Here is a 23,599-nt window from a genome sequence, read left to right on the forward strand (position 1 = left end):
AGAGTGGTCTATTTCAAGAGCTTAAGCCATAATTATCAACATTAAAAGAAATAAACGCTTGAAATGAATCACTCTGTAATGCATCTATATGAGTTTCAGTTTTTGAATTTAATTACTAAAATAAGAAATTATATTTTTGATGATATTGTCATGTAGTGTGTGTGTGTGTGTGTGTGTGTGTGTGTGTGCGTGCGCCCGTGCTGAGTGCGATGGATGTGTTAGTACTGTAACAGTTTTAAAATCCTCATCTTTGCTCATGGTGGTCTTTTTGCTGAAACCACATAATTTTCCGTGAGTAGGGAGAGTAAGCTCCAGTCCAGTCTTCCATTCATAAACAGGATGTCGCCACCCCAATGTACTTTACTAGGGTGGAACAATTTTGGACAAAGTCACTTTAAAATGTGTTCATTTAATAAAACAAAGAAATAAAAACCTAAAAAGCCTAAGTTTACCATGCTCAATGCACCATGCCCACTAGAAGCATAATATAACACACACACACACACACACATGCCCAGCACTGGGTTGTGTAGCAGTGGACCTGTGTCCTCTGGTGCTGCAGTAGTGCTTATGGAACATCAGTACCTGACCTTTATAAAGGTTCTCAGGGCTTAATGCCATTAAATCCTCTTTGAAATGCCCCAATATCTAGTGTAGCTTTCCCAGAACAGTAGACTCTTACTGTAGATAAACAGGGGACACACTGCCTGTTAATAGCCTTCATTTCAGAAGAATTGTTGATTAAACACAAAACCCTTGGTGGATGACCCACAAACCTTTGGCTCTATGATGCAGTTGAAACATTAGCCAAACATATTTCACCCACAAGACATTTGTGCTTGATTGCCTTGTTTATTGCGTGTGCTCATTTGCATATGGCAGCCTCTAGCAATATGAGCATCGGCCGATGTTACAGTGGTCCCTGTGGGTGGACAGGAGGAGCCACGCTGAGTGAGAAGCCAAACGCAGACCACCAATGAGCATACTGGTCAAATAGAGGAGAGATTTATTTTCCTTGGACATGGTAATGACACTTGGAGTTGACATTAGTAATGATATTGCTCCATACCCTGAATGGCTCTGAATGAAATGAAGTTCATGGCCAGCAATGGTCCATAGGGTCGAAACCTCTGTGTTTATTAGTGGAACATTAGCTGTGTGGCTTTTGTGAGGTATAATCAGCGCTGTGAAATTCCTGGAGCATTTTTGGTCATATAGCTAATGTTTTAAAAGCTTTTTCCCTTCTTCTGAACACATTCCTCACCTCTGAGCTCAAGCACCCATCTGCCAGTAAATACACAAACAGTGACTCACAGCATTTTAAAGTGCCTGCAGTATTTGCCACAGCTCAGATTGCTTTGGCCACAAGCCCTCAGGGGTCCAGAAGGTGTGGGCCCCTTTCTGGTAAAGCCTGGTGCAAAGGGCCCCTGACCCACGGAAATCACAGGAAAAAGGCCTGCGTTGCTTCAGTGACACCCAGACGAGTGGTAAATGATGCTTTAGCACCTAGCAGACAGAACACAGTTGTTCCAAACAAACACGGACATATGCGCGTGCACACACACACACACACACACATACACATACCTGACTGATGGCGTGTATGTTGAGGCCTGTGTGTGGATAGATGGGAAGAAGGAAAGTGTTTTACTGTGTGTGTATACTGGTCATATACAGTCCAGGGCTGATAATATATATATAATTAATGACTAATTCTTTTAAAATGTAATGGGATGCTTTGGGATGATCACTTTACTCTTTATGAAGTTATGTAAAGTAATCTTAAGTTTAGTTATTATTTTTATCTGTAATTTTTCCAACAGAAACTGATTATCTTAGGGTTTACTTGGTCTATTAACTGTGTCTGTCATTTGAAATGCATTAAATGCTATCCGTGGTTTGCTTTCACACTTTTGCTATTAGCATGGGCTCCATATTCATTCATTCATTCATTATCGGTAACCACTTATCCAGTTCAGGGTCGCGGTGGGTCCAGAACCTACCTGGAATCATTGGGCGCAAGGCAGGAATACACCCTGGAGGGGGCGCCAGTCCTTCACAGGGCAACACACACACTCACACCTATGGACACTTTTGAGTCGCCAATCCACCTACCAACGTGGGTTTTTGGACTGTGGGAGGAAACCCACACAGACACAGGGAGAACACACCAACTCCTCACAGACAGTCACCCGGAGTGGGAATCGAACCCACAACCTCCAGGTCCTTGGAGCTGTGTGACTGTGACACTACCTGCTGCACCACCGTGCCGCCCCATGGGCTCCATATTGAGTACCAAAAACAACAAACATTTAGCCTCATAAAACATGCCATGCCACTATTTAGAATTACAGTAATGCTATCCACAACACTGTGACCATGCAGCCAGTGGTTTAAAAACACTTTTTAAAAATTCTTTTGCAAACATACTACATGTGTTTGAATAGTGTGTTTGCTCACTGCGTGTTGGATCTCTCCAGTTTGCCAAGACACACCGCAGAAGTGTAAAATTAACTCGCCCAAGCATAAACTAATTTACGTCTCACTCTACGATTTTACAGGCAGACTACTGCCATAGACTTTCAGTGGATATCACACACAAACTCGTTTACAGGATGAGAAAAATGTGTTTCTGTCCCATGTTTTCATCAAAGTAATTATTTCACCCACACACTGTCCCACTCTCTCCCTCCTCTCACATACACACTCTCACTCTTTCTCACTGTCTTACTCTCTCTTTCTCACTCTCTGCAGGCGCTTGGATGCCAACCACATCACGGTGGTGCCAGAGGACAGCTTTGAAGGCCTGCAGCAGCTCAGGCACCTGTGGCTGGACGATAACAGCCTGAGTGAAGTCCCTGTGGGGCCCCTGCAGCACCAGGGCAACCTGCAGGCCCTCACGCTGGCCCTGAACCGCATCACACACATCCCTGACCACGCCTTCGCCAACCTCTCCAGCCTCGTCGTACTGTGAGTGACCCCACAGAGCTGTTTTTAAAGCATTCTGCTGCAGTGCTGTACGTTTAACCACGTTTGTTTGTAGATGTCCTGAATCTTTTATGAGAGGGAAGATAGTACAGCGCGCAGTCAGAGACCTCCCTCCCGTTATTTAAGTTTCAGTGTCAGGAAAAAACCCAGACAACCTAGATTTTCAGCCTTTGCTTTTCTTAAAGCTGTCATTTTTTTTTCCTTTAATAAAAGTAAACTGAAATCCATAATGTACCCAAGTGTCCAGGCTAGATATCAGAGTACCTCTCTGTTTCTCCTCAATTCCCTCTCTGTCTCTATCCCTGACTCTCTCCATTCGTCCCATTTTTCTCCTCTTTCTCTACCCCTCTGCTCCCCTTTTCCCTCCCTCTCCCTCCCTCACTCTTTTTTTGGACGCTTCTCTGTGGGTCTGATTTACCAATTACATTCCTTCTTCTGGAAAATATTTGTCTAAGGAGTGGAGGCCAATTAATCCGTTAAGTAGGTTGAACAAACAGGCAGACGTGCGCGAGTGCTGATGAGTTCTCCGCTCGGAGAGACCGCCCCAGAGCTCCACTGTTTGGGTAGGGGTTCTGCTGAGCCGTGCATCTTTTTTAATGACTGGAAAATTACAGGAAAACAGACATCTGTTGTCATCTCAAAGCCGATCAATTGTGTATGTGTATATTAAGGTAATCCTGAACAGATCAGGATCAGCTTCTTCAGGTATCCCATAAGTCCTTTTTTTGGCTTTCCAGGCAGTGTTGTCAGTCTTTTATAGTCTACAGTACATCAGGAACGAACAGGAACTGAAACCCTTAATAGGAAACTCCAGCGTTTTTTGACCCGTCTATATTTGTTGGTTCTTACATTTACATTTATTGAGTTGAGCGACTTACTATTACAGGTCACAGGCAGGAGCATGTAGTGTTAGGGGTCTGAGCTATGAAGTGAACCTGAGACAGTGGTCTTACACCCTACAAAATACCAGCCTATGTTTAAGTATCTGGAGAGTATGATCTGTTATTACAGACAACTCCAACTTTTCTTCTTGCCAAACAACCTGTTGAGTCAAAACACATTATAAATTGAACCCAAATAAACGTACCTCAAATAAATTGCATCTCTGTTAAAAAATGTTCATGTGGTAACAAGCAGGGTTTATTCAACTTCAACCTCAGTACTCTTCTGCACTTTTAGTTTTATTAGAGAGGATTCCATGAGTACATTTTTGAAATTATATTAATATATAACTCAGACACTTTTCAAATAAATAAGTAAAAAAAATTAAAAGCACATTTCTTTTGCATTTATATATATACAATAAAGTTGGGACATTGTGTAAAACCTAATTAAAAACAGAATACAATTTGCAAATCCTTTTCAACCTATATTCAATTAAATACACTACAAAGACAAGATATTAAATGTTCAAACGGATAAACTTCATTGGTTTTTTTTTTCAAATATTCCCTCATTTTGAATTTGAGGACAGCCGTGGGCGGCACGGTGGTGCAGCAGGTAGTGTCGCAGTCACACAGCTCCAGGGGCCTGGAGGTTGTGGGTTCGATTCCAGCTCCGGGTGACTGTCTGTGAGGAGTTGGTGTGTTCTCCCCGTGTCCGCGTGGGTTTCCTCCGGGTGCTCCGGTTTCCTCCCACAGTCCAAAAACACACGTTGCAGGTGGATTGGCGACTCGAAAGTGTATGTGTGTGTGTGTGTGTGTTGCCCTGTGAAGGACTGACGTCCCCTCCAGGGTGTATTCCCGCCTTGCGCCCGATGATTCCAGGTAGGCTCTGGACCCCCCGCGACCCTAAATTGGATAAGCGGTTACAGATAATGGATGGATGGATGGACTGCAACACGTTCCAAAAGAGTTGGGACAGGGGCTTTACCACTGTGTTACATCACCTTTCCTTTTAACAACACTCTATAAGCATTTGAGAACTGAGGACACTAATTGGTGAAGGTTTGGAAGCTTTGGAATTCTTTCCCATTTGTTCTTGATGCATAACTTCAGTTGTTCAACAGTCCGGGGTCTCCGTTGTCATATTTTGCGCTTTATAATGCGTCACACATTTTCAATGGGAGACAGGTCTATACTGCAGGCAGGGCCAGTCTAGTACCCGTACACTTTTACTATGAGGACACACTGTTGTAACACGTGCAGAATGTCTTGCTGAAATAGGCAAGGAGGTCCCTGAAAAAGACGTTGCTTTGATGGCAGCATACGTTGCTCCAAAACCTGTATGTACCTTTCAGCATTAATGGTGCCTTCACAGATGCGCAAGTTACCAATGCCATGGGCAATAACACACGTCCATACCATCAGAGATGCTTGCTTGTGAATTTTGCATTGATAACAATCATGACAGTCCTTTTCCTCTTTGGCCTGGAGGACACGACGTCCATGATTTCCAAAAACAATTTGAAATGTCGACTTGTCAGACCACAGGACACTTTTCCACTTTGCGTCAGTCCATCTCAGATGAGCTCGGGTTTCTGGGTGTTGTTGATATATGGCTTTCGCTTTGCATGTTAAAGTTTTAACTCACACTTGAAGATGGAATGACGAACTGTGTTCACTGACAGTGGTTTTCTAAAGTGTTCCCGAGTCCATGTGGTAATATCCTTTACAGAATGATATCGGTTTTTAATGCAGTGCCTCCTGAGGGATCGAAGGTCATGGGCATTCAATGTTTTTTTTTTTTTTTTTTTTTTTTTTTTTCGGCCTTGCCTCTTACTGGCAGAGATTTCTCCAGATGTTCTGAATCTTTTGATGATATTATGGACTGTAGATGATGAAATCCCTAAATTCCCTGCAATTATATGTTGAGAAACATTGTTCTTAAACTGTTGGACGATGTGCTCATGCAATTGTTCACTAAGTGGTGAACCTCGCCCTGTCCTTGTTTGTGAACGATTGAGCCCTTCAGGGATGCCCCCTTTATACCCAATCATGGCACTCACCTGTTTCCAATTAACCTGTTCACCTGTGGAATGTTCCAAACAGGTGTTTTTTGAGCATTCCTTAATTTTCCCAGCCGATTGTTGCCCCTGTCCCAACTCTTTTGGAACGTGTTGCAGCTCTCAAATTAAAAATGAGTGAATATTTGCAAAACACAATAATGCTTCAGAACCCTCAAATGTTAAGTAGCCTGTAAGTAATGACTGGCTTTATTTGATAACTCTCTTTCAGACATCTGCACAATAATAGGATCCAGGAGATTGGGAAGAACTGTTTCACTGGCCTAGAAAATTTAGAGACTCTGTAAGTTACTCTCAGATGTATTTTTTTTCTATGAGATCATCACATTCAGATCATTTTTGGGTATTTAAATTACAAATATATATATATATATATATATATATATATATATATATATATATATATATATATATATATTACTCCATAGCCAGCAGCTATGCAAATCTGTAAAATATTGGCTACTGCTGCTGGGTGCAGTTACACACAGCCATTGGCATCTAATTCCCAATGTGTCACAATGGCTTTGTCTTCTTCTGTATAGAAAGAACACAGTTGTTGTTTTTTTCCCCCCTTGTGTCCTTTAAGGAGAGGGTCCAGTTGAACTTTCTGTCCATGGAGCTGAAGAGATGTCTTTTATGAACATGAAAAGCCAATAGTGCTAATGAAAAACATAGTGGGCCTCCTCTGCCCTGTACATTTCTCTCTCCCTCTCTCCTCTCTGTCCCCTTCAGCGAGTGGAGGAAGGGGAAGGGGAAGAAAGATAGCTATCGCTGACTCTGCTTTATTTACTCTGGCCGCAATTAGGACAGGAAAAGGACACGCCAACGTCCTCTGTCCCTTGAGGGGGCAGTCAGACAGGGGACGGGGGCATTAACGGGGAGAAGGGGGCAAAGTGCCAGAAAGTATCGTGTGGCAGCTAAAGCAAACAATAACACAGCAAGCAGCTGCACTGACAGCTTCTTCAGACTATTTGCTTTACTGCCTGTGATATGGAGACCTGGTAGTGGGGTTGGACTTGGGCTGCAACATCTGTGTGAACTGAAGCTAATGCAACAATATTGACCATCTCAACATGCTTGGAGAACACTGACCGGCAACTCTGTTACACCAGCTAACAGAAAACCGTTGAAAATTATGGTCCTGGACCAGTATTTTAAAACTAAAATGTTTTGTAAGAGTTTTAAACATGAAAAGGATGAGGAACCCAAGTGTAATTTTATGAGCGTCCCACTGGGATGGAAGCTCAGGTCCCAAAACTTAAGCCATTACCTAAAAAGCAGCAACTCAGCTGGAATATGGTGCTCTATTAGAATTAGAATTACACAGAGACTAGGCCATAAAGCAGCTGCTGAGCTTTACGAGGTGATGGAGGACAACAGTAGCAGAAGTGTCAGCTTTGCTAACGTTATGTAATCATACTTTTCGTGCTCCTTTCAGAGACCTCAATTTTAACAACCTGAATCACTTCCCAGAGGCCATCCAGACACTGCCCAAACTCAAAGAACTGTAAGTAATGGCTGCTAACTTTTCTCCATTGTCCTCTCTCTCTCTCTCGTCCTATCTCGCTGTCTCTCTCTCACTGTCTCTAGAGGAAATTGCCAAGTGCAAGAGGTTGACCGTATTACCTCACAGATCAAAAGAAAGCAGGTTTTCCCCACCTCCCCCTGACAATAGACAAAAGAAACAAACCGTAGGTGTTCAGCAGGTGTGAGTTTACTCAGGCCAGGTGCACATGACCCGCCCACCCCTTCACAACCTGTCAATCACACTGAAAGAATGGGGGCGGGCTCATGAAATGGAGTACCACTGTGTTCTTGACATTTAAAGAGTGAGGAAAATTACAGTGTAGTGTAGGTTTAAAAAGTACAGTTTAATCGCAACAATATGTACTTGTCCCACAGAAATGGTAACTTTATACAGGAAAAGACAGAAACATTCTTAGCTGATGTGTAGGGTAATGTAACAGGTTTTTATTCCAGGCGTTTGTGGAGCGCATATTTGACCATTTGTCATGCCTTTTTCACACAGTGTAAAGATTGAAGAATGAAGGAAATGACAAAGAAAGGAGTTTTTTGGTTTTTTTGTAGTAGTTAAATGTGTAAATCAGTGGCCTAAATTTAGGCGCAGTTTAACAGTGTTTATCACTATCATTATAAACTGTCACGTCACATCAGAATGCATTTTTATAATAATATGGATTGCCAGGACTTAAAGGACAAGTCCCACCATTTATCAATCAATTCAGTATAATCCATCACTAATATGTAAACAAAGCAATCACCCACTGTAGAGAAACTACAGACAGCATTGTAGACACTGGTTGTGATGGGAGTCTGGTGTCCAGAGGGTTTAATGCTCTTTATAGACAGTTATTCTATTGGGAAGCAAATATATTGCCTGATGCCTGGGACATTTTTTGCACCCTTTTTTGTTGTTGGGCCCCTGCCTCAATTCCAAAACATAGTGAAGAAACGTGTCATTTTTTTCCTTCTATAATTAGCCATCACACACCAAACCATTCTAAATGGCCTTGTTTACAGTGCAGTAGTTGAATAATAAAGAAAGAAATCTTTGTGATAAAATGTAGCATAGTTACTGATCTCACATGTCATTACAGAGAGAATAAAAATGTTATTGTAATTCACAGAACAAAAGCCAACAGTAATAATAGAGACCACAGTCCCTACATGTCCACCACACCATGGGAATTTAATCAGAATTTCGATTTTTACTGTGTCTTACATGGCCATGTTTCCCATTATATGTGATAAACTGTAATTTCCTTGGTTTATAGAAGAGCAGCTTGTCTTAATATGAAGTGATGCATTATTTTACTTTCCTTTTGAGATAATTACACAGCAGTTTGGAAAGGATTTTTTTCCCCTTCTGGACGGACTTACGGACTTCACTGGCCTTTGCACTGGTTTTGTCCATTTGTGTTTTAGTACGCCATCTAGTGTTTGTGAGTGGTATTACTGGATGACTCATCTCTGAAGAACTGATCAATAAGCTGCACTTCCAAACTCTGCATCAGACATTACCAGTTATTTTACATTTTATTTCATTTTTCTTTTTCTTTTACAGTGGCTTTCATAGCAATAATATAGACTCCATACCGGAGGGGGCTTTTCATAAGAATCCACTGCTACGCACAATGTGAGTACAGAGTACAAACCAGAACAATGGCAATTAAAGTGAGTTTCATGAGTTTCATGAGTACTCTGCAAATTTAACACTCTGAATGTCTCTACTTTTTTGTATGTCTGCAGTCATCTCTATGACAACCCATTGTCCTTCGTGGGGAGGTCAGCCTTCCAGAATCTGTCCGACCTGCACTCTCTGTGAGTTGGCACTTTATGTTTTAAATATCCACTCCCAGCTATATGGTTAGTGAGTGTGTGATGCCATGTTCGGTGTGTATTCCTGCTCTGCACCCAGTGATGGCAGATCATTGGGCCTACAGACCCACCACAACCGTGAACAGAATATATGTTCATTAATTTACCATCCTCTTTAGAGTCTTTGTGGGTCCAGAACCTTCTCAGAATCATTGGGTATAACCTAAAGAGAAACGACTTTGAATTGAATAAATCATAATAAACATTGTTATAATAACGGGTGGCAGCACGGTGGCGCAGCAGGTAGGTGTCGCAGTCACACAGCTCCAGGGACCTGGAGGTTGTGGGTTCGATTCCCGCTCCGGGTGACTGTCTGTGAGGAGTTGGTGTTTTCTCCCTGTGTCCGCGTGGGCACCCTCCGGGTGCTCCGGTTTCCTCCCACAGTCCAAAAACACACATTGGTAGGTGGATTGGTGACTCAAAAGTGTCCGTGTGAGTGTGTGAATGTGTGTGTTGCCCTGTGAAGGACTGGCGCCCCCTCCAGGGTGTATTCCCGCCTTGCGCCCAATGATTCCAGGAAGGCTGTAAATATTCTGTAAATCTTTCACAACTTCACAACAGTTGCTGTGGAAGCATATATTTGTGTGTGGAGCAGGGCCAGGTCAGTTACTTAGTTGTTCCATATTCTGATTAGCATTTCTGTTCTATAGCAATACCAACAATGTTAGTTTGTGGCATTGTGCCTTGCAGTATATTACAACACACGAATGAACCTCTGATGATGATGATCATGTGTTTGTTTTTGTGCGTGCGATTGTGTTGTAGAATGCTGCGTGGTGCCAGTCTTGTGCAGGATTTTCCCAGTCTGATTGGAACAGGGAACTTAGAGAGTCTGTGAGTATTTTCTACACACAAATAGATCACACATAATGTGATACATAAGTGTAAATAGACAGATTAAAATATACTTTGTTGTAATATATACTTCTGACTAATCATAGTTTAAAAAGTAGAAACATTTTAAAAGTTTTGATAGGTGTAACAGTTGTCATATGTGAGTGTTCTCTAGAATTGTGATAAGGGAGTAAACATGTTTGAATTCTCTAGAACTTTTACAGGCACCAAGATCAGTGCCATTTCTGAAGATCTGTGTGAGGACCTCTCTGTTCTCCGCACACTGTGAGTTACACCTTATGTTTGTGTGGATGTGTGTGTGACTGTTTGTTTGTGTGTGTGTGACTATTTGTTTGTGTGGGTTTGTGTGTGTGTGTGTGTGACTGTTTGTTTGTGTGTGTGTGACAGTTTGTTTGTGTGTGTGTGACTATTTGTTTGTGTGGATGTGTGTGTGACTATTTGTATGTGTGGATGTGTGTGTGACTGTTTGTGTGTGTGTGTGTGACTGTTTGTTTGTGTGGATGTGTGTGTGACTGTTTGTGTGTGTGACTGTTTGTGTGTGTGTGTGACTGTTTGTGTGTGTGTGACTATTTGTGTGTGTGACTGTTTGTGTGTGTGTGACTGTTTGTGTGTGTGTGACTGTTTGTGTGTGTGGATGTGTGTGTGTGTGACTGTTTGTGTGTGTGTGACTATTTGTTTGTGTGGATGTGTGTGTGTGTGACTGTTTGTGTGTGTGTGACTATTTGTTTGTGTGGATATGTGTGTGACTGTTTGTTGTGTGTGTGACTGTTTGTGTGTGAGTGATTTTTCATCCTAACCATTTCCCTCCAGTGATTCTTTTACTCACACCCAGTGGTCTCGAAATATTAGAGATTCTTTATAATGGCTGCCTTTATGCTGTTAACCCTTTCTGTGGATCATTATCTGTTTTCTTAAGGGAGTACAGAGTAATTAAATTTTACGGATATTTGCATTTTATAAACCAAAGGTAAAAAATAATATATTTTTTTATAATAATAAAAATAATAATCACAATTGTTGTTGGTCTAAGTGACTGTTCTTTTAACTCTGAAACCCAGTTTTACTAAACAAATTAACACATGCTGAAAAAACAGCCTTCAGTTAACAACAACATCGTTATAAATTGACATTACAGAAACAGTCGTTCACACACTGACCCAGCGCTCATAACTCCTCCAAACAGCCATCCGTCAAACAGCAGAGAACACACGTACATAATATGTCAGACAGAACCTCAAGCAATCTGTAATTAAATGTCACTCAGAGGACCATTAACACGTTGTGGTTAGACGTCTTTTATAACACACACACACACACACAATTAAAAAGCCTAGTCAATTAAAACTAGACATAACACGCCTTGCAAACAAGCAGAAAACATTAAATGCATATTCTATTATAGACCCATTGACAGTAATCAACAAGCACAAGACCACAATGCATTTATTTACTAAATATATATCTATCTCAACTGATGTACCACAGTATTTTAACTGTCATCGTTTGTTTGTTACTGTTGTACAGAGGGGATAATAAGCATAAGATTAGCTTTATCTCATAAACACCTTAAAATCCCATCATTACTAAAATAAAACCTCTGTTCTTGGACACAAAATGTTTGACTAGAACATCAAATATCTGTTATGGTCAGTGCATTCAGAGAGTAGTCAAACACATAATCAAACACTCTGCTTTTGGGTTTCACATCCCAGTGTTCACACATTCATTCATTGGCACACATCTAATGGCTGAAGTGCAGTGTGCTCTGCAGCAGGGGCACTGCAGAGCCAGAGCTGTGAGGGGGTATAAACTCAGCTCTAATGACCTCCCAGAGGAGCAGCAGAGACACAGACACATACAAACACCCACAGACATGCACACACTACCTGTCTGACGTGAAACCGATTTTATTTGTATGAATGACTCGTTTCCATTGAAGTCTGAGATGTAATGGCTGTGTGTAATTGTATGTAATGTGAGATGTTAAGTGTAATATAATGAAAAGGAATGTGTGTGTGTGTGTGTGTGTGCGCGCATGTGTGTGTGTGTGGGTTTATATCTCTGCAGAGATCTTTCGTACAATGAGATTGAAGAATTGCCATCGTTTCAGGGCTGTGTGAGGCTCCAGGACATGTAAGATTGACCCTTTTTCTGTCACGCTAGCATAACTTTAGACATATTCTTGAGTCTTGCACCACAGTGAGAAATTCCGAACATATTTGGAAAAAAACTGAAAACTAGAAAAAAAATATCATTAATAAAAAACTTTAGTAAAATTATTACAGCGCCACAAAATCCAATATCTTTGACAAGATGTGTTTGTTATTATTTATTTATTTATTTATTTATTTTTCTTCTTCTTTTTTCAATTTAACATCACATACGGGAGGTCCTCGGGTTAAGTCAGTCCCGAGTTACGATGTTTCGTGGTTACGACACATCTCCCATTTACTGTATAAAGCCTTTTTTCGACGCAAGTGTTTTTGTGTCGTAAACGTCGTAACGTGAACTTCGTGTGTGGTGTGCGCGGCGGAAGAATACACGGTTACGCGGCTCGGGACCGAGGAGGATAGGTGTTAGGATAAGATAAGTGCTTACAGTATGTTATTTACGTACAGTATGTACGTATGTTCCGACTTACACCGAAAATCGGTTTACAACGCGACATAGGAACGGATCAATGTCGTAAGTCTAGGACCCCCTGTACATACATTTTTCCATCCATCCATCCATTATCTGTAACCGCTTATCCAATCTAGGGTCGCGGGGGGTCCAGAGCCTACCTGGAATCATCGGGCGCAAGGCGGGAATACACCCTGGAGGGGACGCCAGTCCTTCACAGGGCAACACAGACACGCACACATTCACTCACACACTCACACCTACGGACACTTTCGAGTCGCCAATCCACCTGCAACGTGTGTTTTTTGGACCGTGGGAAGAAACCGGAGCACCCGGAGGAACATACATTTTTTATGTATTTTATCTATTAAGCAAATCAATGTTTTACATTTATCATTTGTAAACACTGCATCATGCCCTGTAAGACCTGACGAGTTAAGTGAACTCAAATGGATTGCGGAAGCCGATTAAACCATTTAAGTTTAATAACTCGGTCATTTGAGTTAAAATAACGCCCTGAACTGAGTACAAACAACTCACTTGTAAGAAGTTATATGTGGTTAACTTTAAGTGAATTAAGTGAACTGGAGTCTTTTTAAGTTCACATTACTTAAAATCACAAGTAGTTGTTTCTGCTTGTAATATTACTACAAATTATAATTACACACTTCTAATAATTAATATCAATAGTAACCACAAACACTTTGACCACAGCTCTGCATGAGCAAAACCTTCACTGGCTTTCAACCAACAAAACCAGCCAGTGAGAAAGATGTGTGTTTTACTCATCAAAGTCAAACTGCCCTTACTTTGCCTCGACTGAACCTTTTCATTTAAATTGTGCGTGCAGTGCATGATGGGTTGTATTGTGTTCAGGAGCTCTCAAAAGACTGCCGCCAGAGCGTAGAGCCAATCGGGAGAGAGCATATCAGATGCGTCACATGTAAACAGAAGCACAACAGGAGATTTTAAGGTCGTCTGACTGACAGTCAGATTGAGTGATCCCACATTTCTGTAGCATTTATGTTATGCTAACTTGCACACTGTAAAACCTAAGTGAAACAATCATTAAGACGTGCAGTTAAGTTTTACAGTGTGTTTAGGGTCCAGGGCCCAATTAAATGTTGACTCATCCTATAATACATAAGCGTTTATTTTATTCAAAATATTTTTCTGACATGAAAACCCTAGTGTCTCTTTTGACCATGTTCAGTTGCAGAAATGCCGGTGCATGCCTGTTATTCATTGCTGCTATTTTTTGAGGTTTTTTCTTATCTTTTACAATTGATTATTGTTTTTAACTGGATTTAATAACATTGTGTTGCTTTTATGTATTTCTTTTTTAGAACACTACAACACAACCAAATCCAGCAGATAGACAGGGACACCTTCCAGGGTCTGACCAACCTCAGAGTGCTGTAAGAAAACAGTTAGTTCTAACAGTAAACAGATTTCTGTCTGAGTGTGTGTGTGTTTAACATCATCTGTATGTTTCAAATATGTACAGAGACCTGAGCAGAAATCAGATCAAGTTCATCCATCGAGATGCTTTCCTCTCTCTCAGTGCTCTGACCAATCTGTAAGTGGACTATAAACCCAGTGTCCATACATTAATACAGACAGGATAGTGAGCTCATCAGACGCTCATTGTCTATTTGAGCAATTTAATTTTCTTTTACATTATGTAAAGTCAGTCAACCAAGACAATGCTTAGAGCCTTAAATTTCCTGCTTCAGTGTGGCACTGGATGTACAAAGCTAATGATGTTGACAAGCAGCCAAAGAGTCCTGGAGACATAGGACACCAGTTAGCATTGTTCACACTGCATTAACACCTGATGTTATGTCAAATAGTTAAATATAGACACGTAATCTTCAGCATGCCCAAACACCAGTCAAAACATAAACTATAAACATAGCAGATAACTGTTCAAGATTTCAGTTCAAAATTGAGATCATGGAACTGCTTCCCAGACAGGGATTAAACCTAGTCCTTGACTGTGTCCTCTTTTGTTGAAAATCCACAATTCAAAATGCTGAGTAGTCCAGGACTAGGCTTAATGCCACTTGTCTTATAGCCTTTTATTGTTTCATACACAGAGTGGCACACTTTTACGATTAACAGTGGAGAAAAGCAGGCTGTAATAGTGTGATGTCAACAGCATTTGGGCTTGCTGTGTAGTGAGATTCGAGGGCACCACACACACACACAAACACCATTATGTGAGATGTAGAGTCCCAACACGATGACACATTTTGCTAAACACCAAGCCCAACAACAACAGGCTCCGAACACAAGAAATAATCCTCCAAAGACCCCCTAAACAGTCCCTGGGGGAACTGTCCCCCATGAGCCCCAGCCACTCACAGTCTGTGATATTCATCATAAAAACAAGATCTGGATTTTTACATTAAATCAACTTACATATCTTATATCAATGTGGTTTATTCTATGGCAAACAATTCTATATCTTTCTAATACAGCAGTCTATTACAACATTAACAGCATCTTCCTCTTCACAGGGATCTGAGTATGAACTCTTTAGCCAGTGTGCCAACAGCTGGACTTGACGCCTTGAACCAGCTCAAACTAACGGGCAATCCGGACATGAAGAACAGCCTAACCGCCAAGAGCCTGCCCAAACTAAGGTGCGCTCAGCCAAGTAGCTTTGACTGATTACAGTTCATTCAGGGCTCCATGGTGCCCTAGTTCAGTTAGTTTGAATAATGATTAGTTTCTCCCATCATCTAAAGTCAGCTTTTCTTATACAAGCACTTCAGTGCCTTTCTGTTCAGAATAAGTCCATTTTACTTCTATTCAAAATCTCTCTTTCCCTTTCTCTCCCTGTATGTCTGTTTGTGTGTATGTAGATCCATATCAGTTCCTTATGCCTATCAGTGTTGCGCTTTTACGGCCTGTGACAGCACACTCAGCCCCGCCGAAAGTGAAGAAAAAAGAAAATCCTTCGGTATGAGACATCTGTGTCTGAGAAATATGATGCAAAACATTACATTGTTTCAGTGCAAAGCTAGTTTTTCTGTGCCGTGGACAAATTTATGTTTCTAAATGATGACAGGTGATTTATATTGTTGAAGCATGAGAATGTGCTTATGGCCAGCACCAGTTTTCAAAACCGAGTTTTTCTTCTGCCTATTATGTGTGCACAGGTGGAGATGAGGAGATGGAAAGAGTATCTCTGGTTATGCACTGCTCTCCTTCCCCAGGTAGATACACTGTGCTACACGTAACATGCGCCTAGTTTTTCTCACTATACCTAGTTTTATTTGTACGTAAGTTACAATCAAAATAACAGAATGTTGCAGACAGTAAGTGCAAGTTTCAGGAGCTTTTTCTCAAGAAGCAGTGAGAAAACATTAGTGAAAGTAAAGATTTTGAAAGTAAAGAAAAAAGTGGAATGCCTCTTACTTTTACAAAGTGCAAATTTATTTGATGTTATTGTTAATAAAATGTTTTGTTTGACATGAATGTTCAATGTGGATCAGATTCTACAGGCTGTAAATTCAGGTTGTTTTCAACTTGTGGGGAAACATCTCTGCATTTTGAAGATAAAAATAGTAGATCAGAAAAACATTTGCATTAGTCACTAATTATTCCATAGTGAATTTTTATTTCTATTCTGTGATTTAATTTCGGTGACTTAACTACAGGAAAACTATAACCTTGTCTTTTGGTGACTTTTCAGGGGCCTTCAAGCCATGTGCTCACCTGCTGGGTAGCTGGATGATCCGACTGACTGTATGGTTCATCTGCCTGGTGGCGCTCCTTTTCAACTGCTTGGTGCTGGCTGCCACCTTCTCCCCTCGTGCCTCTCCTCTGTCTCCTGCCCGGCTGCTTGTGGCTCTACTTGCCTGCTCCAACCTGCTGTCTGGCCTGTACATGGCTGCCCTCACCCTGCTGGACATTGTCACCTGGGGTTCATTTGCCACCTATGGGGTCCAGTGGGAGACAGGTGCCGGGTGCCAGGCACTGGGCGTTCTGGCCGTGTTCTCGTCGGAGTGGGCCGTCCTGTTGTTGCCGCTGGCTGCTGTGGAGCGTAGTTTGGCCGTTCGGGCTCTGATGGGCAAGGCTGGCGTGCTGAGGGGCGGTGGAAGTGAGCGAAGAGAAGGACGCAAAAGGTTTGGAATGGCCGCTGCCCTGCTAGGACTCTTGGCTGCGGTAGCCGCTTTTCTTAGTTTATATCATGGAGCAGCCACAGAATCTCCACTTTGCCTCCCATTTTCTGGAGGTCCAGGACCAGGCCTGGGGGTCACAGTGGGACTGGTCCTGCTGAACACTCTGGCCTACCTGCTGAGTGCTGTGGTCTACACCCGCCTCTACTGCAGCCTGGGACGGGCACGGCTGGCAGACCCAGAGCAGGCCGGCTCTGTGCGGCACGTGGCCTGGCTCATTTTTACCAACTGCATCTTCTTCTGTCCAGTAGCAGCCTTCTCCTTCGCCCCCCTGCTGGCTGGTGCAGGTAGTGCGGCAGGGGGACCAGAAATGGCCAAGTCTGTCACTCTGATTTTCTTCCCCCTCTCAGCTTGCCTGAACCCGGTTCTGTACGTCTGCTTCAACCCCGCCTTCCGGCACGACTGGCTCCGCCTAAGAGGGCGGGGCAGAGGTGGAGTCTGCGATGGAAGAAGTGGAAAAACGGTGGCAGTGGGGACTGCATCCGGAGGGTCGTCTGGCGTAGGAGAAAACGGGTGCTCGTCCGGGACGGGAGAGCTGGGTTACGAGTGTGGTATGTACACTCAACTTTGCGAGCACTGCGAGGCAGCTCTCCTGGCCAGAACATCTTCATCTGCCTCTTCATCATCCTCCTCCTCTGCGTGCAGACATTTAGTGAAATCTCAAAGTTGTCCAGCACTGGCCAGTACCGAGGCTCAGTGCCCGACTGCAGAGGGCTGCTGGGGGGACAGCGGCACACTGTGGGCACAGTCAGAATACGCCGACGAGGGTGATTCCTTCGTGTCGGACAGTTCGGAGCAAGTCCAAGCATGTGGACGAGCCTGTTTCTGCCAGAGCCGTGGCCTGCCTTTAGTGCACTACTCCTACAACATCCCTCGTGTCAAAGACTGAGCACGCCATTGTTCACACACAGTAGGGACTCGCAATATATCGTTTGCTATCGTCTTTAACACGATATCAGCCTTCATCCTGCCGATATCCCCAAAGTCCACAATATGCAAATGAGCCTCTAACCAATCACTGAATGTTTTTTTTTAATTATTATTATTTTGCTTGGAGTGTCCTGACCAGTTGCAGAGGGTTTGAAATAATCAGGGCATTCACGTGATCCTCAAACAGAAAGATAATGCAGACCATGTCACATCAAGGGTTCATGGATATGTTCTTAGAATTTTCACAACCGCAGTGTTTAGCAATAAAATTCAACATATCGTACAGCCCTAATACACACACTCACATTTCCGCCCTTCACTTGGTCACACACTCATGCACTACGGCTCTCCCACTCAGAGTGGACTTTGCCCACATGGTGAGGGCAGATAGAAGAACCACATGCAGGGCATGGCCGGGGACACACAGCCAGTCAGGAAGCACTTTTTTTTTACTGCAAACACACGTGTGTAAACAGACACTTACCGCTCGTCAGGAAAACAAAGGGAAACTGACAATACACAAAAGACTCGTTGAGCCAAATGTTGTCAGCCAAGGACTTGGTTTGCTTTCTTGTTTTTATTTCTTTAGCCAGATTCTTGGCTACAAAAAGCTGACTGCCCACTCCTTCCCCAACAGCTAGTGCCTGCCTCTTGCTCTATCAGAGAACACGACTTTGATCTGCAGAGATGTTTCTTATTAAGCAGGGATAAATGTGCCATCTCTCAGATGAGAAACCGTTCATGGTTTTTGTAATGATGCTGATCTTCACTGTTGTCATTCCTTGTCCTAATGACCTCAATGCATGACAGAACCACAGGATCCTCTTCCATGTAGCAGCGTTCATGAGTCTATTCAGAGTTTTAGTTGAGAATGTAACATAGAGCTGAAGCTTTTAAAAGAATGCGTCTATTTTGATACTCACTCTCCTTCTTTGGAAATCATGCGAATGTTTAGAATTGCCCAGCAGCCATTCCTTCAGACTGTTCATCCTGTCTCAGGATTCAACTGCAAATGAATTCAGCGGACCCCGTCTTCCACAGCTGAAGCCTTCAGGGTAACTGGATTGTTTAAAGTTAAATTTTGGAAAAATTGTGTGGACAAGACACACAAAAATTCCGTTTTTGCTCCAGCGCTGCCTCAGTTTGGAGATTCATTGGTTTGACATTAGCAATGACCTGTTTATTTCAATGATAACACATTTATGGAGAGAGAAACAATATTTTATGATTATTTGACGAAATATCAAGGTACTTTATATCAAGGTACTTAATTCGTTATAAATTGAGGCAGATTTATGAAATCATTGCGTATGCTATTTGCCAGTGATAGTGTGCTGGACATTCTCCAGATTGTAATCTCTTTTTTGATGAATGCCCAGGGTAATGCCATGTCCTCCTCTCACCGTATCTCCAAAGATCCTGACTAGATTACTTTCAGAGCGGTGCAAGTTTATTTAGAGCCCTGTTTTTGAAGCACAGACGGGTCCAAAGAGTAAATTCACGTTCTTTACTGATCTTCATGTGCATTTCTCCTTGGTCCTGAATTAAGATGTTTTAAGTTGGATAGTGTTTGAAAGTCATTAAAACATTTTGGGCTACATTCCCAGATGCAGATTAAGCCCTAAGGCTTTTACACACCAACACAATTTATTTGTGCACTGTGTTCAGACGTGAATACATTTATTAAAACCTGCTGAAGCAGTGGGAAACAATGCTGCATTTTCACATTGCTTAACAACATGAAAGCACAGCATTATTTTATATGGCCTCCAGTAAAATACAGAGGTCAAGCAGTCACTCGACCAGTCACCGCTGACTGTGGTTTTAACGGTAAACAAGACGATGAACAAGTTGTGTTTCTGACGAATATCGGTAGGAGTACCTTGTCCTCTGCTTTATGACGTGTGGTGCTGGCATCTCCAAAAGCAGCTCAGACTGGGGTATGTTCATCTGAGCTATGTGCAGTTCGGTGCATGAGCTTCAGTTCTTGTATGAGGAGGAGATTTGTTCTGTTTTCACTGTTCAGAAATGGAGTTTCATCATTTGCTGTTTAATTTTTAAAAAGTTTTTTTTTTAAACACAACAAAAAGTACTTTTTATTCCATCGGTTGTTGGTGTAAATAATTATTTACAAATATTGTTTGGTGTGTGCCTGCCTTTGACCTGGCCTAATCTGACATTTTGGAGAGAGAAACAAAAACATTGGCATTTCAGTTTAATCTGCAGTGGGTCTGGACCATGTCCATGCAATTAGTCGATACCGTCCTATGGCGTATCATCCTATCGCGTAATGGCATAGCAAGAATCCCCTGGAATTTCAGAGAACAGAAATTATTTCCATGTTTCCGCTGCTTTTGCTTTGATGCAAAATGGCATTACGTTCCTTCAGGCCTTTTAAAATACATTTGCATTCTTGCTGAACTTAGTTGTGTACTCGTATTAGTCAAATAAGCTCTTCCAAAAGCAGATGCTTAATGAAACCTTGGAGGTAAAGTTTAGTGTAACTGGCAAATTCCAAATCTGTGTGTGTGTGTTGAGACATGTCTCTCTGTGTGTCTGGGTCTTTCAGTATGTTGTAAATTATTTGTATAGGAAATGTGTAATCAAGAATGGGATGCATTGTCTAGCCATGGAAGCTACCTCTGGAACTGTAGTGGCTGCCAGTAGAGTGCAGTGTGAGAGAGTGATGTGTGTGTGTGTGTGTGTGTGTCTGAATGATTGCTCACCTTTGTAAATACATGTAGTTGTATGTTGTCACTGAATGTCACATTTTAGTTTATACCAATTGTGGGAGGAAATTGTGTACGGTATGCGGTAATTTTTGTAAACCAAACAATATAAACAAAGTTGCTTTAAAGTTTTAATGCAGATTTGTGTTCTCTTTCTTGTACATATGATTTAAATATCATTTGATTCAATTAATGTCTGTATTTGCTCTACAGGTCTTTACACCCTTAATTGCCACAGAGCCACTTTTGTTTCCTTAATGAACCTTTAAGGAATTGTTTTTTGTAAAATGTGTGACACTGTGTACAGTACTGTGCAAAAGTCAGAGACCATCCTTATGTTTATTGTATTTCCAGTCAAAACAGCCATCAAGCACAAGTTATACAGTGTCTGGAGATATTTGTGAAGTGATTTAATATAATCTACTTTAATAAGAAAAGAGAAAGTCCAATTACACGGGGGACAACAAAGTCAGAATAAAAAAAGCGTTTTAAAAAATACCTAGAATAATATCTCTGGGTCTGAAAGGATGTGGAGCTTACTGATCTCATACTGAGGGAAAGCAACAACTGAACAAAGAAGGGGATAGAAGCCACACCTCTTCATATTTGGGTTTGGATGGGATTCAGAAAATGTAACCAACTTTTAAATTTTGAAGAATTGAAAAAACTGAAAGCAAGAAACCTTTAGAATCTCAGAGAATGAATCTCTCGACGCTAGACGCATTAGACCTCTTTACGCTGCTGTTAGAGCTTAGAGGTCTGAGATATTTTCACCATTTTCACCTCTGCAGAAGGACCCGTGTGCGCAGGATTCTCATCAAACTTCGGAAAAACAGCAAAACCTCAATACACAGGAGCAACTGAGTGTGTTAAATCCTTTCAATATGTCCTACTGTCCTTTTCAAATCAATGTGAGGAACAGCTATTAGAATTCATGAGTTCATTTATAAGGATCTAATAGAATTTCGAATGAGCCGCACAAATACTTTTCTTTTCACTTGGACTGTTACATCAGAACAGCGATGAAATGAGGGCCTGAATCAAACACTTGATAAGTTATTAATTTGGTAAGCTGTGAAGTGGGCTTTCTTTTCAGTGCTCTAAGCAAGATTTAAATTGAGGTTGCCCCCCCTCCATCTACCCCAGTCATTATTTTGCTGGCAAAAACGAAAAGGTGTAAATCCTCCTTTTAAGATTAGGAATGAAAGTCAAGTATGGAATAAAATCTCCTGCGTTTATCAGACGGTATTTCAGCGCCCACATCTTGCATTATTTTGTGTGTTACTATGACTATTTATAGGCATGATGGACCAACAGAAATCTCGTTTGCGTTTGCTAACTTTGAAATTTTAGAGTATGTTTTGAAAGTGGGGTTTTTGTGACATCACAAAACGAGGGAGTTCCAAACAGGTTTTTTTGGTAGCCTACATTCTATATATGATTACATATTAGAACTAAGATGTGAACGTTATGTTTATAGACATTAAGAACACATGCTACGTTAATGCATAAATGCTACATATTTATTTTTTTAAGCAATTTTCCCTGAAATGCAACATGATTGCTTGATGGCTTGGGTTTTTTTGAGCATCTTGTACTTTAGCTGAGATCTCTGGGAGTGAGCATCTTCCGTTTCGCATCCAAATCCTGCCTCACTCTCCACTGAGACGACCTGCTGGAACTGTTGTCTGTTGTCTTTCTTTTTCTTTTTTCTCTCTTTCACTGTGAAGGCGCACGAGCTGCCAATCAAATGCAAGTCACAGAGGCTGGGAGACCCCAGACAGTGCCTGGAGGAGACCACCGGATTCTAATAAAGGCCTGGAATTTACTTTTATTCCTCTCTCTCTCTCTCTTTTTTTTCTTTCTTTTTTTCTACATCTAATTTTCTGCTTATCAAAGCCCTGACACTTAACTCAAGGAGAAGAGGGATAGAAGAGAAGAGTGTGAAGTAGCCCCCTGCAGCCGGCCTTGGAGAGAAAGCCTCTCTGCGGGGGTCTTACTGCGAGGTGAACGTAATTGTTCTCATCACTTAAGCTCGTGCCAGTTTGGCTGAGAGAAAAGTGCTTCATCACCATCGCAGTTGTTAATGGCTATTAAACCCTGCTTTCTAGGGGTCTTCTGTGTGGGTAATGGATTGCGGGGAGCGTGAAGGATGCGCAAAGGGCTTCGTTTGTAATCAAGGGGTCGCTTTACGTCTGGGCCTACTAACCTACAGTGCTTAGATAACACTTTACTGACCTCAGGGGGCGCCGTGGTGCTGCTCTCACACAGCTCCAGGGTCCTGGGGTTGCGGGTTCAAACCATGACTGTCTGTGTTCTCCCTGTGTCTGAGTGGGCTTCCTCCAGGTGCTCCAGCTTCCTCTCTCAGTCTGCAGACTGTGTGAAATTACTTAGGATTGAGTGATTGTGAGTGTGTGTGTGTGGACTGGTGCCGTGTCTAGGGTTGTGCCCAGTGACTCACACCATTACCCTGAACTGGATGAAGCAGTTAAAGAAGAGGAATGAATGGATGGATGAATTTGACCTCAAAGGGCATTGATATTCATTCAATTTGCAAATGTTCGAAGACCCATTGTCAAAAGGTATGTTTTGTTGATGTTCTGAGTGAAAGTAAGTGATCAGTGTGTCTGAAGCCCACCTGGGATCATCGAAGGCAAGCAGGAACACACACTGGACAAAGGCACTAGTCCATCACTGGGCATCACATACTCAAAGCCAATCCACCCAGCAGTGTTGTGTATTTGGATTTCAGGAGGAAACCAGAGCACCAGGTGGAAACCCACGCAGACACAGGGGGAACACACCACTCCTCAAATCGAGAGAATCCAGGGGGCTGGATTGAACCCACAAACCCAGGAGCCTGGGGACGATCCTAAACTTGCGAATGCCATGCCACAATTTTTAAGCATTGTCTCATTCTT

The 23,599-nt window shown here is 42.1% G+C and overlaps 1 protein-coding gene across 2 annotated transcripts in view; it reads left to right on the forward strand.

Annotated features, from left to right (window-relative positions):
- The window catches only part of LOC136676950 (leucine-rich repeat-containing G-protein coupled receptor 4-like), a 65,601-nt gene extending 44,807 nt beyond the window's left edge, over window positions 1-20,794 (forward strand). For both annotated transcript variants that reach the window (XM_066654263.1, XM_066654264.1), the window contains 14 exons: window positions 2,755-2,970; window positions 6,165-6,236; window positions 7,392-7,460; window positions 9,039-9,110; window positions 9,224-9,295; window positions 10,118-10,186; window positions 10,400-10,471; window positions 12,275-12,340; window positions 14,176-14,247; window positions 14,337-14,408; window positions 15,352-15,477; window positions 15,700-15,797; window positions 15,997-16,053; window positions 16,533-20,794. In XM_066654263.1, coding sequence (XP_066510360.1) covers window positions 2,755-2,970; window positions 6,165-6,236; window positions 7,392-7,460; window positions 9,039-9,110; window positions 9,224-9,295; window positions 10,118-10,186; window positions 10,400-10,471; window positions 12,275-12,340; window positions 14,176-14,247; window positions 14,337-14,408; window positions 15,352-15,477; window positions 15,700-15,797; window positions 15,997-16,053; window positions 16,533-17,908 — 2,509 coding nt within the window. In that variant the 3' untranslated portion in view covers window positions 17,909-20,794. The remainder of the gene's footprint in view (window positions 1-2,754; window positions 2,971-6,164; window positions 6,237-7,391; window positions 7,461-9,038; window positions 9,111-9,223; window positions 9,296-10,117; window positions 10,187-10,399; window positions 10,472-12,274; window positions 12,341-14,175; window positions 14,248-14,336; window positions 14,409-15,351; window positions 15,478-15,699; window positions 15,798-15,996; window positions 16,054-16,532) is intronic.
- Window positions 20,795-23,599: the final 2,805 nt, after the last annotated feature.

The sequence above is a fragment of the Hoplias malabaricus genome, chromosome X2 (genome assembly GCF_029633855.1).
Source record: "Hoplias malabaricus isolate fHopMal1 chromosome X2, fHopMal1.hap1, whole genome shotgun sequence".
In the NCBI taxonomy this organism is placed as follows: Eukaryota; Metazoa; Chordata; class Actinopteri; order Characiformes; family Erythrinidae; genus Hoplias; species Hoplias malabaricus.